The sequence below is a fragment of the Pyxicephalus adspersus genome, chromosome 9 (genome assembly GCF_032062135.1).
Source record: "Pyxicephalus adspersus chromosome 9, UCB_Pads_2.0, whole genome shotgun sequence".
Taxonomy (NCBI): domain Eukaryota; kingdom Metazoa; phylum Chordata; class Amphibia; order Anura; family Pyxicephalidae; genus Pyxicephalus; species Pyxicephalus adspersus.
In genome coordinates, this window is record NC_092866.1 from 13,122,672 (window position 1) to 13,142,400 (window position 19,729).

Below are 19,729 nucleotides of genomic sequence, written 5' to 3' on the forward strand. Positions count from 1 at the left end.
TGTTAATATATAATTTTTTTTGGGGGGGGATTATACATTAGGAGGATGTATGTAAGTAATGTTCTAAAAAGGATAGATTACATTTTTTTTCTATGTAACCTATAAAAGTCCTATCATAGCAAGGTTTAGTTTATAGACCTTGCCCTAGCCCAATCAACTGGAGAACAGCAGGGACCCTTAATACATTTAGAATATTAACCCATTTATGGACCAGGCTGCAATCAGCCAGCTTTGTAATAGGACAGAAATCCTCACGGCTCAGCAGTGACAGATGTGTATATCACAAAACTATCTGTGCAAAACTCTAAAGCTACGTACACACTTCCAATTATTATCGTTGGAAAACGAACGACGAACGATCCTGCACGATATCTATGAACGATCGTATAGCACCGATCCTGCACATAGAGATAACGACACGATCGTTCGTAGATATTGTACACACAATAGATACGATCGTTTGAGCGATAGAGGAACTATGTGCACGACAGGAAAGTGAACGGACGTTCGTTCATCACGCATGCTCTGAACATGGACGATCAACGAACGACCGTACACACGAACGATGTTCAACGATCGTCGTCCAATCCGATCCGCCGGTCCGGTCGTTCGTTTCCAACGACTTTCCTCGTTCGTCGGCGTCGTTAGTTACTTTTTTACGAACGATTTTTTGCCCAATCGATCGTTCGTCGTTCGTTTTGAACGATAAAAATTGGAAGTGTGTACGCACCTTAAGCCTATGGAAGGTAGGAGAGTCAACAGATAAATATGCTTTTAGCTTTTCAACTTTAGCTACTTGACTGAAGTTCCACTTTTAACATTTTACATCAAAGATTTGATTGTTGATGAATGGACCCTTTAATGTGCCCGTCTTCATTTGAGTTGCATGCAACTTTAGACCATTAAAAGCCAAGAATAAACATTTGAGCAAACATTTTTCGGCATAAAAAGCCATTAAGCGGATCTGATCTGTGACCAATTGCAACCGGCCATAGCGGATAATTCTTTATTATGAAATAAGAAAATATTAAAAAGCAAAAAAATACCTTTCTGGGAGGAGCGTAGTATGTGACTCACACCAGTGATTATCTGTACAAAACTCTAAGTTTACAGAAGGTAGGAAAGTCAGAATATACATATGCTTTTAGCTTTTCAACTTTAGCTTTGAGAAAAAAAATACCTAACACATAAGTCAAAAATAAAATGACTCCAAAATGGGCAGAAACACCATTTAAAGCTTGGATACAGATGCAGTCATCTGTTTCATGCCTATTAGTGCAAGATATAAAACAAAGGCTTCCACTGTACAGATTGTAGCTGATCCATATTACAAGCACTAAAAAGCATTTCCTTTTTTTGGAATAGAGGGAATTCACACATTCACACTAACTATTCACAAGGGACTAATTAACGTCAGTGTTGGGCGTTTCATTTTTGTAGCACCAAAGTGCAATAAGGCTCATAACTACTCACCAAACAGAGACCAAAAGTAGGGAATTGTGTGTCATTTTTCCCCATATTAACCTTTAGGGATGTGGCAACTCCTTTAATCATTATGTGTAGTATGGGGAACATATTTATGTATAGATACCAATGATGGTACAGGGGATTTTGATGCATAACATCCACTTGCAGCCTCCTGGCATACCTACATTACATATCCCAGAAGGCAACAGGTTATCAGCCAGTATTTATATAGCGCCAACATATTACGCAGCGCTTTACAAATTCCATAGTCATGTCACTAACTGTCCATCAAAGGGGCTCACAATCTCCCTACCGTAGTCATAGGTCTTCAATACAGTCTTAGGACAATTTTGGGGGAAGCCAATTAACTTAACTGCATGTTTTTGGAATGTGGGAGGAAACCTAAGTACCTGGCAGAAACCCACTCAAACTCCATGCGGATCACGTGCTGGCCCAGATATGAACCTGGGATGTAGCGCTGCAAAGGCTTTATGTCAGATCTTTTGCAGAAGTGCAGAATTTGGTTCTCGTGGGTGACAGTGTTGCATCATCATAGAGCTGTGGAAAACCATGCATCCAGTCTCTGATGACAATATATTCCTAGAGCCATTCACCACCTGGGTGCCCCATTCACTACTGACAAGCTTTAAAATATTACCATCACCCATATTTAAGACAAAATTTTAGATAACTGTACCAGAAATAAATGTGTATTTGATTTAAAACTTGCAGAAGTTTCAGAACCATAAACTGATCTTCCGCCAATGGCTTAAATCCTAACACTGTAACAAGATAGAAGAACATTTTTGCTTGGAACAATTTGTGCCTTTTAAGTGTAAAACGGAGTAAAGCAAATCATCGAACATCTACAACTGTGGATTCTTATGTACAAATATTATTAGTTCCCACGGAAATGCTTAGCTTTTCATTAAAACCATATTATGTGTGGAGAGAAAACATGCACGGGAAATTTTCTGCTACTAATGTATGTATGTCAATGATTGGAAGATTTATGAATGTTTAGTTGGTTTTACATGCCGGGCTCCAAAAATAATGATTGGACACAGTTATATCTAAGGGGTGGACAAATGTTCACTACAAACCAATTACCAAAAAAGACTTATGGGAATATAGGAATATGTTATCTCCCTTATTTTTATATACAGAAACATTCACATTATCCCCAGCTTCTAAAGGATTCAATAGAAAGAATTTATTAAAGCTCTCCAAGACTGGAGACTATGACAGGAACCTGTGTAACCCAGCAAACCTGGAAAGGATCTGGTCTAGAATTAAAAACATTTACCAATCAATAGCAAATGTTTTAGGAAATCCATTCTAGGTTTGATGGATCACCCAGGTTCTCTTACGATAGTCCATAGTGTTCAGTTGGAGAGCATTAATAACTCAGGCCCAATGTCCCCAATATATGAGAACATACAAACATTTTAGCAAATGTGGTCACTTTAGTTACCTACAAAGAGTCTGAAGAAGGAAATTGGAGCACAAGAAATACAATGTTGTCTATATAGTGCCCCAGGTGGAACTTCACCTACAGAACAGTTACAACACATTGGTCCATATTTTACTTAATTACGATTTTTGCTGACAATTTCTTTAGTCTACCAATAGGAATGCAGGAAGGAAGGAATCCTTTGAACACAAGACATGCAAACCATACCCGTCTACAGTTTCTGGTAAAATCGGCACTTACAGCACCCATCACTGCAGAGAAAAAGTGGGAACTGTATTTGATTAGAAATCTTTTTACTGGTTACTTTTTCCAATCTACTAATACAAATGGAAGTTCTGAAAGACTTTCTGAAAATTGTTCTAAGGGACCCCAATAGCAAAGGAAAATGCTATTAGAAATGAGACCTAGAAAGCCAAATACCTTATATACCCAAGTATAGGCTGGGTGCTCAAAAAGTCACCCTCGGCTTATACTCCAATCAGGTGCATGGAAGCACCCGACAAGGTCATCAGGCTGCGGTGGAACGACGATGGAGGTACACCAGAGTTACGGTGGCTACACGCCGGCGCCAGATTCAAAAGTACACAGTAAAACAGTAGAAAAGCACACAGTAAACAGAAGAAAAACCCCACTTACCTTGTTCCGTTGTCGTCCCCCGGCGTCCTGCTGATCCCCGCAGCGTCCCAGAATGCGCGTTCTTTCCTCTGTCTTCAGCCACCGATCTCCAGTGACGTCAGTGCATGTGTCAGTGCGGGTGGGAGGAGCGGCGGGAAATTCAAATAATTTTTTTATTGGATTCAATACAAAATAGCTGTTTTGAGTCCAATACAAAGAAATCTTGATATAATTTATATACAATTATATTATACATGCAACTGTAAAGTTTCATTACATGTTTAACTATTTTTTATTTTATTTTTTTCATATTTTGTGTTTTTGATTTAAAGTTTATTATTAAATATTGGACATTTAATAAATGTTATGTCTAAAAATTATAGGCCTACAATGTAAAATAAATTTCCATGCAAAAAAATGTAACCCTTTTTTGCGTGGAAATACAGACAGAATTAGAACGCCAGGGGGGCTACAGTGGCTAAAACAGTACTGCTTTCAGCCACTTTTTCCAGACAGAATAAAACCGCCAGGGAGGTAAAGAGAATTTAGTGGTTAGGTACGGTAAGCAGTATACCTGCCTAACCGCTAAATTCTCACTATGGTATTTATTTACCATAATATGGCTGTAATGGCCATATTATGCAATTTCATTGGTATTTATTTTGAATATAGAAACTTGCCAGTAGCTGCAGCATTTTCCACCCTCGGCTTATACTCGAGTCAATCAATTTTTCCTGTTTTCCAAGGTAAAAATAGGTACCTTGGCTTATACTTGGCCTTATACTTGCCTTAGGGAAAGAACCAAAGATAAACTATTGATAGTAAAAAGCCATTAAGGTGGCCATAAACAACCCAGCCAAATTCATCTCTATGATGTACAGGTGAAGATTGGATAAACACTAGGACCAGCCATTTCCGAACACAAGAACATATGGATATTTACTTTCCTGTTTTCATTATACTATATCAAAACATATATGGTATACTATTTAACTTATGGGGATATCTGACATAAAGCAAAACAATATAGCTGAAAAAAAATAATTGGAGCTAAAGTTCAACAACAACATCTATATGTAGGCAGAAAAACAGGCCAATGCCGGAACAGTGGCCTATCCCTGGAGGCATTAATGGAAGGAAATGAAGAGCGTGAATCACATGTGCATGCAAAAAACATCCCTAAAATTACTGATCGGATAATACCCAGAGGAAACAAAACAGTTATGTCTCAGAGTTCCAAACAAAGGCTTAAGTGTCCCATTTTACCATTTTTCTGAATACAAAATTAAAGGGTGTTAATTATCAGCTACACTGGAGGAAGCATGCCCTATTCCTGCTGTTAAATTTCAAAGTTAGTTAACCTCTTCACCACACTTGACAAAAGCTCCAATAAAAGATTGGAGCCACTCAATGGGCCACTCATGGGCTAACAAATATCTGATGACATTTCCTTTTTTATGGATCTGTGCCAAGAAAGGAACCCTTGTTATCCAATACCAAGGGGGGATATGGTTCTTTAAATGATATTTGAAACAGGAACTTCAAGTTTAAGTTTATGCATGTAGTTACAGTATATCATCCAATCAATATAAAATAAAATGTATGACAGCAAATAATTTGGCATTTTGGCCTTCCAGTGCAGCTCTAGAATCAAAACTGGCTTGGAAATGGTCTAATGTTATCATTAGAATACAGTGCCATCACCTGCTTCTGTAATTCATTTTAAATACAAAATGTAGTAAATTAGATTGTGAGCTCCTTTGAGGGACAGTTAGTGATATGACTGTGGACTTTGTACAGCCCTGCGTAATATGCTGGCCCTTTATAAATACTGTGTAAAAATAATGATGAATGAATTGAAGTTATGGGGTTATTCTAGGTTTTACCACATGTCCGTATGTTGTAGAATTCAGTGGTTATTCTTTCTTAAGCCGATTATAACTAGGCAGGCCCAAATCAGAAAAAGTTCTCCTGCCATGATTAAGTATTCCCGAATGTTTAATGCTCTGTGAACACAACAAAGTGTTGGCTACTCGCACAAATAATATTTTAAGACATAAACTATCATATTTTCAGCTGTAGAGATGAAAAAATGAAATAAATGTGACACCCTACAAAGGGAATCTGTCAGGACACCTGAGCTCCTATTCAGATCTATTGGTTGCACAGAGCTATGTTCAATATTGAGCAGACATGTCACTACACATAATGCTGCAAAGTTCTTCATTGCAAAAAAAACTATAGCAGCAGTATAGCCAACTCAAACCATTTTGGCCCCGACAAATTCTTTCAAACAAAAGCTCTAAAATAACCAATAAAAACACCAAGCTCCTAGAATTCTGTGGTCCTTTTTTCATGTTATACCTTGTGATGACAGACCAACATAAAGATGGCCCTACTTATCGTAGGAGATTTGCGGAGATTTCCAGTATGTTAATGCTTCTCCACATTAGCCATGCACACCGATGACATTTATTACTTCAGTGCTGAAAAATTGAAAAAAAAGCAGCTTAGCCGGATTGTCTTGCGTTGAGGTGTCCTATGGTTCATTTTCAATAGGCAAGCTAATGCTCCACAGTGCACCTCAACACAAAAAAACACCATATGGGAGGTGTTGCAATGCGGCGTAGTATGAATCAGTCCTTATCGTTGGAGCTTTGAAGTGGGCATGCAGGAGTTCATTTATTCCCAGCAAGTGCAGGGGAAGCTGGAAGTGCTGGGTATGTTGGCAACCCAGCTTTAATAGCAGATTTATGGAGCGATCCAGCAGATAGGAGGGATTAATGAAGAAAGGACATTGCCTGTCCCTTTCTGCAATAATGACCAGCCTGATTGACACAATACTGGGCAGCACGATGGCTCAGAGGTTAGCACTATGGCCTTTGCACCCCTAGTTCCCAGGTGCATGGAATTTGAAGGTTTACCCTGTGCTTGCATGGGTTTCCTCCAGTTTTCTCCCACATTCCAAAAACATACAGTTAGGTTAATTGGCTTGCCCCCAAAAAAGAACTTAGGTTGTATTAAAAGAATACCATATGACTATGGTAGGACATTAGATTGTGAGCTTATTTCAGGGACAGATAGTGACATAACTATGGGCTTTGTACAGCACTGCATAATGCAAGTCTAAAAACGAAGGATGCATCTATATTTATAGAACGCTTGTTTTACAGCCAGCAGGATTAAAAGAGCCAGCTCTGCCAAGCCAAGAAGTTCTGAAAAAAATGTATTTACTCAAGATAAACTGTAAAGACAGCGGGACAGGGGAGAGGAAAAAAATCGGGAGAGAAGCTCAAACAAGGAAAGGTTTATATGAATATGAAGCTTGGCAGAGCATGAGGAGGGGTGGAAGGAAAAGTGAGGAACCCAAAACCAGAGATCAGTAGTTATCCACATAAAGCAGAAATAAGAGAGAGGAGTAACTTTACGAATATCTCAGGAATGTCTGATAAAACCAGGAGGATTAAAAACATTGCACTCAACCACCCAACCTTTCTAGAAATGTTATACAGCCAGCTACAAAAGGAGGTCAGGGACAGCTTGTGTGTAGACAATGCAGGAGACAGACACATATAGAACAAGAGGGGAAAAGGCTGCACAAGAAAAACCAAGGGTAAAAAAGGAAGCAATAAAAAAAGGGACTAAAACAAAAATAATTAGTGGATAACGTTGTGAGAAGTCGTCTTTCACCAGACGGGAGGACAGCTACTAATCAGCTCCTTCCTCACTGGATGGTGATCTGCTGGTGACCTTAGATGACATATCACAGACTGGCCCTGCTTCTATGTAACCAGCTCTTTCTAGATGGTGTTAACAAGGTTCTCCCGCAGTTACTGAATGAGAAGGACTGCAGAGACTTTGCACAGAGTATTATTATTAAACAGGATTTATATAGCACCAACATATCACGCTGTACATTTAATATGGTCTGCAAATGACAGACAGTGAGTATGAAATGTATTAAAAGGGAACTATGATCTTATGAAAGTTATTAACATATTGTTCATTCCAAGTGGTTTGTTTCACTTGCATGAGATCAAGGAGTCTTATTTTTTAAAACTTTGTTTTTAATTTAAGATATTGATGGTCTGGCGTTTTCTTTGGTATTTAAATGCACAGTGTGACCATACCAGGAGCAAAACAGCTCTCCAGGGCCCTCAGAAAGAAGGTTGTATATGTCTAACTCTGTCAAGGGATTTAGAAAGATTAACATTTAAGGAAATAATCCAACAGTGGTGTAGTTTTAATGACTGCTAATTTATCCAAGAAATAAAAAAAGCCTTTGAAACCCAAAAAGGACCAAAATGGCAACCATTGATGGATGCTACAAGCAGCAGTCAGGCTTAAGAAGGACTTGCAGGGGCAATTGGAGGTATTTGTTAAATTTTTATTGTGGCTGATTGGCAGTTTGCATGGTGAAACGCAGCATCAGATGCCAAATATAACAATGTTTTAATGCTGCAGAAATATAAGTGTGGAAATAGTTGCGTAGTTTAAAGATTAGCAAAGAAAAAAGGACTTTATTTTTTCTATGTAAAAGGTATTGGAAAACATCTTGTAGTGTTTGCCCTCAGGCAGGTTTCAAACAAAGTTCAGGTTTACAGTAACTTTAATAATAAAGACAGATCTTTACAGAAGTAATAGGATTGTAAAAAAATTAGGTGCTGGGAAATGTAAATCAGGGTTTGGCAGAGTACAGGAATAGTTATCATTTATAAACTAAGCTATCTGTTCATCTTTCAGATGGCCGATCTGATTAGAGGTGAGTATGTGGAGTTGCACAACTTCTTGTTCATGTAGACATGGGTGGGGTTAGGTATAGATGGTGACAAACAAACCGAATGTAAAAAAAAAAATAAAAACAAAATGTTTGTGGAAAAAAACCTGAAATAAAATGACTAAGCACAAATCCTTTAGTTTAGTTTTTCAGATTAGACATAGAAATAGGTATAATGGGCCATACTAATAAAAAACACCGACGTTCTTTTGCCAGCTCCAAAGAAAAGCTTTCATTACTATGGGAAAACATGCCATCAATCATTTCAAATGAGTGAAGAAAAGCTTGAAACCAATTATGGTTAATGCGTTAACAGGTAAAGATTAATTATAAGATCCTATTATCAGCTCACTTGAAAGAAAGGTCCTATGTAGGACAATGGGAAATCAGCATAGTGTGCAACTGGCCAGTGTTCTCCCCAGCACTTTTCAGTAACCCACCGGCTGTTTTTGGGTGATTATGATGAATTGCGTCACAATACAGGGGCTGCCACCCACCTACAGTTTCTGCCCACCCAGTTGAAAAATTTCCAGGTGAACACCTAATTGGCTTTATGGTGACCTACCTGCCTTATTTTAGCAATATGAATTCCATTTCTCTTTACACAAATTAGTGCAAGTTGCAGTCAACTATTTCAGATATCCAAAATAAATTTTACCAACCTGACTACTCCAAATTGAAATTGGATTGGCTCCTGTGGTTTACTGCACAAAATAGTTAGTAACAAAGTAAACTAGAGATTAGCTAGGAAAAGGTCTATTTTTTAAACAAATTTTCATTTTAACAAATTCCCAAAAAATTTCTCTTACCTCGCATGCTCTGAGCTGAAGGACCAGCGAACCATGGTAATAGCAGCAGGAAAAGCAGGTAGATCAAGGATAACGCGTTGTAACGAAACAAGCAAGCTGCATAGAAAAAAACAAAAAGACATTAACAAATCATCGACATAAAAAAAATAATTTAGAATTAACACCACTCAATTTCTTTTAAAAATTTTGTATAAAGTAAAGAATTAATATAAACGCCAGGGGAGTTCTTCCTAACAGTTGGACAGATTGCCTTAAATTCCGACAGACATTTCAACCATTCTCTGCTCTTTTTAAAAGAGAAATAAAACATTATGGTTGAAATTAATTCTAAAATTGCTTAAGTGACTTACCCCACCCGCCAAAGTAATTCTCTAAAACCAGGTGGTCGGAGTTGGGTAGTCTAAAGCAGTTGTTGAGTACCTGTAATCCTCAAAAATGTTTCAACTCAACCTCTAATAAATGGAAATTGTAATAAAACACTACAAGAGGCTAAAATTTCCCATTTAATATGCTATAATAACAGCCCAGGGAGGAGTTGTTTCAATAGTGTGAAGTCCAGCTAAGCCATTATACAATCTGACGTTTCTGCATTTTTAGAATCCGTAACACATTTTTCAAAATAGTGCTTTTATTCTGTAATATTAAAAGATGTACTGTAGATATTTGAGTCCGCAAAGATGTTCCAGGTTGTACAATTTGTCTCTTATATTATTAATTTTGTTGCTTTTTGATAAAAATATTAATATATTCTGATTGTTTTCTTTTACTAAGTTTTGTCTTTTGTTTAGGCTTTAAGGGTAATGAATATTGCTTTCAAGGGCTATGTTCAGACTGGTTTTTAAGTTCCTCTCCCTGTGTCGATATGCTATAGGAATTGTAGCATTTACTCCAATAGATCCGGGATCCAGCACACCAGCAGAGATATGCATTATTGATTACTGTAGACAAGTCCTTATTTGAAAGAAATGAAAAGCAAATGAAATGGCTTTAAATACCTTTTGTATATAGAGCATATTTATATGGGGCAACATAGATGAATGGGCTTACAATGAACAACCAAGAAGTTGATCTATGAGAATAATTGATTGATTACTGAGAAACATTCCAGGTGCTGCTGCTTTTGCTTGTTACCACCCAAATTGGGTGACGTCCCACGTGAGATATCCCTATTTTTCCCTCCTGAAGAAGCGGAATTAGTCAGTGAAACGCGTTGAAACATACAGGGTGTACCCCTTTGTTAGGGTGACCCCGACAGGAATATCTTGTATTGTGTTTTGTTTGCATGGTTTTAAGATTTTATAGGTTAGGAATTTTATTGTTATTTATTAAAGTATTATGTTTTACATTTAAAAATAATTCCGAATTTTGAAAATATTAGCCTCAAAAGTCTCATTGTAATATGAAATTGCGAATGTGAAATGTGGTGTTACGTATTAGGGATGTGGCTTTGGTAAATAAAACTGGTAGTTTAATATACAATTATGATTACATTATTGACACATGACTATGACATTAGATTGTGAGCATTATGATGGCAGTGACCAGTTTGAATAGAAAACTGGAGAGTAATGAAATGCATTGTAGGTTGCATGCTTCTACAGTGTTCTCCCCAGCCCCTTTTATTTGGGCGCACCACCCGGCACTTTTCAGTAACCACCTGGCTGTTTTTGGGAGATTACTGAAAAGTTGTGTCACAATACAGGGGCTGCCACCCACCTACAGCTTCATCCAATCCTGCTTAAAAGTTCTGAGGAGAATACGGTTCTGTATCCAAAAACACATAATTGGTGCATTGAAAATGCAATACTGTGAACTGAATGGTCTAAGCTGACATCAAAGGTTTTATGTACTTATTCATCAGTGCTGGGCACTTTACAAGTTGTTTCTTTGTAAAGCTCTGCATATGCAATTACACACTTATCACACTTTTCACAATTGGTCTTATACAAGATCTTTTTTTTAGCCATGTGACTTCCAAATTTTGTACATTGTATTGTACAAAAATTGCTTCAATTTGCCAATGCAAACTTCCTTTCATAATGAGAAGCAGGAAGCTATAAATATGGAACCTAGGGACAAGAACTGCTCCTCCCGTGGGCTCATTTACCTCCAGTCTAAAGCCAGCCATGCCAAGTGAAATTCCAATCAATTGGCCAAAATTCCAAAAAGATTGTAATTATGACTTTTGTGCAGAATATGGACCAAAAATTGCTGGGGCAAGGAGTTTTATTTTTTCTGTTGATTGGTTAACCTTTGGTACTGAAACCATTTTGTGTCACAATCCACATTTCAATGTGAGAACTGTGGTAATCGTGATCGGGTACAGAAAAAGTAGATAGTACATGGAGTAATTGTAGTCGATCCAAATTAAAATTTGATTGCCATGTGCTTAGTATTGGTTCTTTCCTATATCCAAAAAGATGGCACGGGACTGATTACAATGGGCAACATATCATTTCACACTTGTTCTGTTCGGAGCCGTTTTTGTTTTTTTATAAACCGTCCACAATAAAACGTAAAAGGGAAAATAGTTACTGTTTAATTCATTCCAACAGTTTGGGTTTCTTTTTTTTTTTAAAACGAAAACATTTCCTGCTGTCACTACCCACAATGCAACAGTAACGCCACAAGCAGCCAAGTGGGAAAACAACGGGGGTCTGCACAATGATAGGACGACTGCACAAGAATTATATCCGAATGCAAAAAAAAAACACACACACACACACACAAAATCCCCAGCGATTTCTTAGTGTCATCCTGTCAGGAAATGATAGAGACAGTCGAAAATCATACAGCCGTGTGTGGGATGTGGGTTTGGGGCCTACGTGCGGGACAAAGAGGGGCAACTTTATAATCAAAATATTTAGCTTTCTTTTTTCGTCCAACATAACAAAAAAAAAATGGGAACGTTGAAAATAAAGAGATTATACAGAATCCAGTGTATGCATGTTAGTGCCTGCACGGTTTATGTGTTTGTTCTGTGTGATAGCGTGGCGGAGAGCGCGCCTGACTCATTGTATCATCATGTGTGTGTTTGTACACATTGCTGTGAGGGCAGGAGAGATGAAGTCCTGTGGAAAATTAAACTCCTGTGTCCTTGTGGGGATTCCATCTGCCGTTTACTGATACCGTTTATGGATACCGTCACTCAGCAGGGTACATTAATGAAAAAAGCTAACTGTCAGAATTAATCGCCAACGTTGTTGGGGGTGGACCCAGCTAATCTGCCTCCTAAAGCGTTACTGGACTGCAACCTTCTTCATCGTCCTGTACAAGCAAACATAGATTTCTCTTATCATAAAAGTAGCACAAAAGGCTGCAACCTGCAAAGCAACCTGATTTTTGGCTGCTATGGGTTGCAACTTTCTTTGCATCAGTGGAGGATTGGATCCTGGGCTCCAGATATGGGCCCTTGATTATTCCAAGAGAATAAAGCAGAGTTTAAGCTCCGTATAGGAAAGGGATTCTTCACAGTAAGGTCTGTGAAAATGTGGAATCGGCTCTCTCAGGACGGAGTTTCAGTAACTTCTATTGATTGCTTTAAGAAAAAACTGGATGTTTTTCTAGAAGTACAGAATATAACTGGGGATTAAAGCTTTAAAGTAAATAGCAGAGTTTGTTCATCCAGGGAACAATTGATTGCCTCAAGGAATCAAGGAATTTTTTTCCTGTTAAAGCAAATTGTACCAGCACTTTTTTTTGCCTTCCCCCGGACCAACTATGTCCATAGGGTTTTATATCTGGGATATGTTTATTTCCCTAGTGGTTGGACTTGATGGACTTATGTCTTTTTTTAACCTAACCTACTATGTAAAAAGTTGTGGAAGAAGAATGGCTCTTTCAGGCAACATAAAACATAACATAAAAACTTTATGAGTAGGAATATTTCACAATAATAAATAATGACGCAAAACTAGTGCAATTCTAGACTGAGTTTTGCTCAAGTGATTTTAGTAAAAAATCATTACGCATCTAAAAAAACATTTCAGAGTGTGTTATAATAATATTTCAATGAAAATTGAACAATGGATAAATCAATCTGTCTCTAAACCTGACGCGCTTCACCTTTGGCTTCATCAGGGGACTGATAAGAGACATTAGCTAGGTTTATGGTTGTTTGTTGAGTGAGATTTTGATGATCTGAAGTGTTGGGTACAGGCAAGTGTTTACTGAGATCTCATAGTGGAGAACTTATGGTGTCCGCCTTTGGGATATGCGGAAAGGATTACTTTTACGGAAGCTGGATGACACCGTTCCCAGTGAGATACTGGGTCATAAAGAGAAGGTCAATTTATGACTGATGTCTGACATGGAGAGTAACTGGATGCCTTCAGTCACCTCTATCAACTCTTCAGTAACTACCCAAAAACAACCTAGTGGTTACTAAAAAGCTCCGGGTGGTGCGCCTAGCTAAAAGGGCCTGGGGAGATTACAGCAGTATTATATAGACTTCTTGAAAATGTGTGGGCCTGTCTAACTAGATCAGCCATTCTCAACCTCTGAGAAAACCCTAACGTTCCTCAGAACCCTGGTTGTTAAGGGTTCCATGACCTGTAGCTAATTGACCTCCAATTTAATGGTGCCTGCACAGTTCCAGAGCCAAAACCAGAAGTATGACACAAATGCTCTCTTTATGGTGTCCGTAATCTCCCTAACCAGCCAGGAAGAACGTAGAAAAAGAGAAAAAGATAAGCGGTCTAATATGGGAAAATGATTATCAGCAAGAAGACCATTGCTTTATGAGGCCTAAGCTACAGATGGATGTGCAATAATAATTGCTGAACACTGTACAGTATAAGAATGGGCATTGTTCTAGGGAAAAGGGATGCATCATCCCAATTAGAAAGATGAAAAAAAAACAGCAGCCATTCTAGCCGGTTGCGTATTGATTTGGCAAGATCGATCACTGAACAAGGGGGTATGAGATTTTAAACCAAGATGATCAATAATGTAGCTTACACAGTATTATATAGCGCCGACATATTATGCAGAACTGTACAAAGTCCATATTCATGTCACTAGCTGTCCCTCAAAGGGGCTCACAATCTAATCTCCCTACCATAGTCATAGTTCATTACAGTGTAATGACAATTTAGGGGGAAGCAGCATGTTTTTGGAATGTGGGAGGAAACCGGAGTACCTGGAGGAAACCCGTGCAAACATGGGGAGAACTTGCAAACTCCATGCAGCTAGGGTCCTGGCCAAGATTTGAACCTGGGACCTAGCGCTCCAAAGGCCAAAGTGCCAACCTCTGAGGCACAGTGCTGCCACAATCTAGAGAAAATGAAAATATAGAAGTTGATCATTCAAGCTCTGAATAATAAAGCAATGCCACTTATGTGAGAATGGATTGTGTAATTCAGGCCATGTGTAAATGTCTTTCATTACACAGAACACAGTCAAGGTGCTATATCTTACACAGAACATTTATAGATATTGTACAATGTCTAGCACTGACGTTACCATGTGGGAAAAACCCAGACACAAATGTAATGAGGTCCCACCATCTGCTCCTTATTCAGAGAATGTGGAAGATCCATAAAGTCGGCTATGCCGAATACACGGAACAACATGTACTGCCCCCTCCGCATAGACACTGCACTGTTCTATAGAATATGTTGATATTGTTAGACAGGAAGATGGAAAATTCCAATGTCCTACGTGTTTAGGAGGCCAGCCTGCCATTAACACCAAGCACAGGAACCCCACCCAAATAAATAGCACCAGGGTCCCAGAGCCAATAATAAGCTGCCATATTGGCAACAGGTAAACCCCACTCGTATACAGCATTGGTTATCTTTACTCATAAAACACAACCTGTAAAAATAGTTGAAGTACTTCATGTTCTAATCAGTTTTATGTAGTACTAAGACCGGGAAAGACGACACAGAAAGGAAAAAGGTGGACAGAGATACGCAATTATAGTAATTTTCTTACTATTATGTTTCTTACGGAAAAGTTGCATGCATAGGGGCAGCACAGTGGCTCATCGGTTAGCATTCTGGCCTTTGCAGCACTAGGTTTCCCAGGTTGAAATCTTGGCCAGAACGCTATCTGCATGGAGTTTGCAGGTTCTCCCTGCGCTGGCTTGGGTTTCCTTCAGTACACTGGTTTTCTCCCACATTCCAAAAACGTGCAGTTAGGTTAATTGTCTTAACCACCAAATTGACCTTAGACTATATTAATGACATATGACTATGGTAGGGACATTAGATTGTGAGCCCCTTTGTGATATGGACTATAGACTTTGTACAGCGCTGCATAAAATGTTGGCGTTATATAAATACTGTGTAATATAATAAATGCTGTACAACCTTCCTATTTTCGCAGACCTACAAATTTGTAGACTGGGAAAGTCAGGGAGAATAAAGAAGCCTTTACCTACATGGTGAGCTGGGGACACTGATCAGAACAACAACCAGGCAACTTGTGCTTCCAAATGAGGACAATATTGGCGTCCTCCATATTTCTCTAATAAAAGCTGACTGAATTATAACTTTAACATATGAATTGATTAAAGAAGATCAAATGTTTTTAAAAGGTTTACACAAGGAAAAGACGGATGTTCAGTACTCCTACCAACTAAATAGAAAAAATGATTTCCAGATTTGCAAGTGGCTACAAAAATAGACAAAGCAATGTTCTACTGTAAAGATTTTCCACAAATGCCTAGTATACATGAACAGGTCCATTGCTGTGCTCGACAGACCCGGCTCGATCCATAATAGACCATTCGGAAGTCCCAAAACACTTAATACGTGTACATAATCTGCACTCCCCAATCATTTTCCTTGTTTGGAAAGTCATTAGATTTCAGAATGGATTTGTAAATTTGCGGTTGATATTCGCCAAAATCCATGCTCCAAACCAAATCAAGCACCCCACAAAAAATAACATATATGTACGCAAACACACACACACACATATATATTTATATATAAGTTATATAAAAAATATATAGTATTTTTTATATGTACTTTCCATATAAATGTTAAATTCACATCAGATCCTAACTTGTTACGGGGAATCGGCCTACATTTGTTCCTCAGGAACCACAGCAGGCAAAGTGGTCCAAACCAACAACTAATTAAAAAATGATTTACTGCAAGGAGTTCCAAGTCTGCTCGGTATACTCAGAGGAAAGGTTACAATGTCTGTTAAAGCGGCAATCTGTCTTTTGTAGATGCAGTGCATGCATTGCTTCCACAACATTCTAACATTCCTCTTTATTGAATGTAGAAGTACAATTCACATTTTTACCCAGCAGATCTCCTGCAATCTCTGCTCCAAGCTATACATATTTCATGTCAGTGCAGAGAAAGCATTGCTCTGCTTTACACCGTCTGTATCAGTGTTATTTACAAGGAAAATAGAACATGGGAGATATCGGCTACCATTACTACTGAAAAGTACATTGTATTAATAAGTATAGCATGTGGTCTGTATAATAATTATGGTGGAGGATTTGATGAACCTTTTTGTTAGTGAGTAACATAAGATTTTTTTCTAACAATCAATTGGATAACCCCAAAAAAACAACAACAAAAAAAAAAGTGATGGTCTTCCACTAACCTGACTCTCTCCTCTACAATCTATTATGAATGCTGCAGCCAGACTCATCCATCCTTCCCACCGCTCCGCTTCTGCTGCATCTCTTTGTAGTTCTCTTCATTGGCTTCCATTTCACCTTAGAATCAAATTGAAGCTCCTGTGCTTTGCCTTCAAATCTCTCCACAGTTCTTGTCCCAGTTACCTTTCTGACCTGGTAAAAAAAATCCCCCCTAGCTGCTCTTTTTTCTCCTCCAATGATTTGTAGTGACTTCTACACTCATAACCTCATCACATGCACAGCTCCAAGACTTTTCTAGAGCTGCACCGACTCACTGGAATAGTCTTTCTCATCCTGTTCGGCTTGCTACTACTGTTCATTTAAAAGACCATTCCTAGATTGTAAGCTCTTCGGGCAGGCTCCTCTCTTCTCGTGTCACTGTCTGGAAAATCATCTCGGGCTAGTAAAAGATCAGAATCCGACGTGTGTACAGCGCTCGTCCAACGTTGTTCATAGATGCATCCTGGCGGATCCACGAACGATTGTAATAAAAAGGGAGACAGCGCAGCGGGGTGCCACTCCACCGCTCTTCCCCTCCCCTCTCCATAGAGCAGAATGGTGCTGTATGCGCAGCGCTCGTTCAGTCTTTTGTTGCTGGAAAAGACCATTAAAGATCCTTTGTGATGACAAAAATCTAACGTGTGTACATAGCCTAAGAATATTTTTTTTAAAAATTGTCTAAATATTCTGAAGACGGGATGTTTCATTGCCTAATATACATCTGGCACTGTATACTAATTGTGTGTTGTCACTACTATTGTTGTAAATAAAGTTACTGTTTTATATGTTTAATATTTGTTTATTGTGCCATGCCAGGCCAAATGTTTATAGTTCTTGGGTTGTAGAATAAAAGGTTGCTGTTTTTTTTAGTTTTAATAAAAAACTGGATCTTTTACCGTAGCTCTAAAATTATTAAGAGTTGTTTTGGCAGCCCCAGGAATCAATAATGGGATTAACATCTCAGGGAATCCCTTGCCAAACTGCACATAATTCATATATCAGCAACAAAAAGACATTAGGTCAGTGGGTTTTCAGAAAGCAATGAAGAAATGCTGAACATTCTGTACACGTTCGCCATTAATTCTGTTTCAGATCTACGCTTCCTAGACCATGTGGGGAGTGAAACACAAGTATAATAAATGCACAGATGAAGCAAACTTGCAATTGATTAAAGTGGACATTCACACTTGCCATGAATCAAAAGAGTGCCAACATTATCAAACCACATTATTATTATTATCATGGTGCATTTAAAAAATGGTCTTAACAACACAAAAAAAAAATTGCTTGCACCTGTCACATAGCCTAAAGTCTAATCAAAAAGTACAGGTTCCTTATGGAGTATTGTTGGGCAAGTCGGTAAATGAGGACTTTTTACCAAGGGGGCCATATTTGCAGTGAGATAATGAACTGGTAGTGCACAAGTATTGTGCAGCACTAATTTGCAGCTACAAGTGTACACATAAGCCCCGATTTATTAAAGTTCTCCAAGGCTGGAGAGAATACACTTTCATCAGTGAAGCTGGGTGATCCAGCAAACCTGGAATGGTTCTAGTTCAGAATTGACAGAATTGAAAACATTTGCTAACAAATAATGATTTTTAGGAAATCCATTCTAGGTTTTCTGTATCACCCAGCTTCACTGATGAAAGTGTATTCCCTCCAGCCTTGGAGAGCTTTAATAAATCAGGCCCTATAGGTTAATTAGTAGGGTCAGTTCTGAAATTATCATTGCTGGCTTCCATACACTTCACTTAAAATGGCCAACAAACTTGAAATAAACTGCAGTCTGGAACGTTGGGTGCCAAGTAGGCTGCCACTATAGGCCCTCTGAAAATGATAATTTGCAGGCAATTTCTGGCATCAATAATTGGGACCCCAACCAGGAATAACATAGATATGAAGTCCGTTTGCTTATTCCAGGTCAGGAACCCAAAATATACTTAACCCAGTGAGGTCAATATAAAATCCAGGCAATTAGCATTTTTAGGACAGGGTCTGCAATGTTAGCCCAGGGTTTTTGTTTTTACTTTAGGTACCTGGCAGCTATTGCAATGACAGTTTAATAGGTATCATGTCCAACATAAACTCAGAATAGCTGTGTCAGTTGACCAAACGTGGCTAAGCCCCTCCAGGCCTTGTATTGCACACCCTCCCCACAATACTGTGAGCTGTGGTTTGACACACAAGTGGAGGATACCGCACCTCCAACAGCACCAAGAAAATATGTCAGACTTCTGTGCCAAAGAGTGAGATCAGGGTAGAGGAGAAGGTGGGTGAGAAGTGCAGCCACAGCTCTTCCTCCATGTGGTCACTCACCCACTCCCTCCGTAATCTGCTCATGGTCTAATCTCATTTTCTGCACAACTTTCGCTGGGTCCAATTTTACTATTAAGCATTTATTTTTTTCCTTCCCATGTTATCATGCTGTAATATCATAGTTTACCCTCCTATAATCCCTGGTCACCTTCCAAGTGTATTTGTGTGGTTTTATTTATACCTCGGCCGCTTGTCATCAGCTCTCTAGATCTCCCTGCCTTACTTTATTGAGCATTTGTTCAGAATGTGTGTAATAGTTCCTGGTTACATTGTTAAAGTTTCCTTCTTTGTCAACAGTTTGTAGACATTAAACTGCACCCTTGCCAATGCCTCGCGTAACCGCTTGTTGACCAAGGTTATTTAGAGGTTGAAGCAGAACTACCGGTAGAGGGTGGGAGTTAAAAAATTCACACACGATACAGCTTGCAACAGATTAATAATTTGGCAGCCTTTGTTTTCCTAAGGGCCCTATAATATTGTTTCATGACTTATTGATCCTGCCAATATACTGTATCCATTGACTTTCTGCTTTAGGTACAATGCAATCATTACCCTGCGGAAAGCATAGTCTTCATTAAACATGTAGGTTTAGGTGGACTTTAAAGCAGAAATACTTTACATTTCCCCATGCTCCTGGCCACATTTCTTTTAAATTGATA

The 19,729-nt window shown here is 38.6% G+C and overlaps 1 protein-coding gene across 1 annotated transcript in view; it reads right to left on the minus strand.

Annotated features, from left to right (window-relative positions):
• The window catches only part of PIEZO1 (piezo type mechanosensitive ion channel component 1 (Er blood group)), a gene marked incomplete in the record, with an annotated part of 131,609 nt that overhangs the window by 79,160 nt on the left and 32,720 nt on the right, over window positions 1-19,729 (minus strand). The window contains 1 exon segment of the mRNA XM_072422653.1: window positions 9,143-9,238. Within this exon segment, the coding sequence (XP_072278754.1) occupies window positions 9,143-9,238 (96 nt within the window).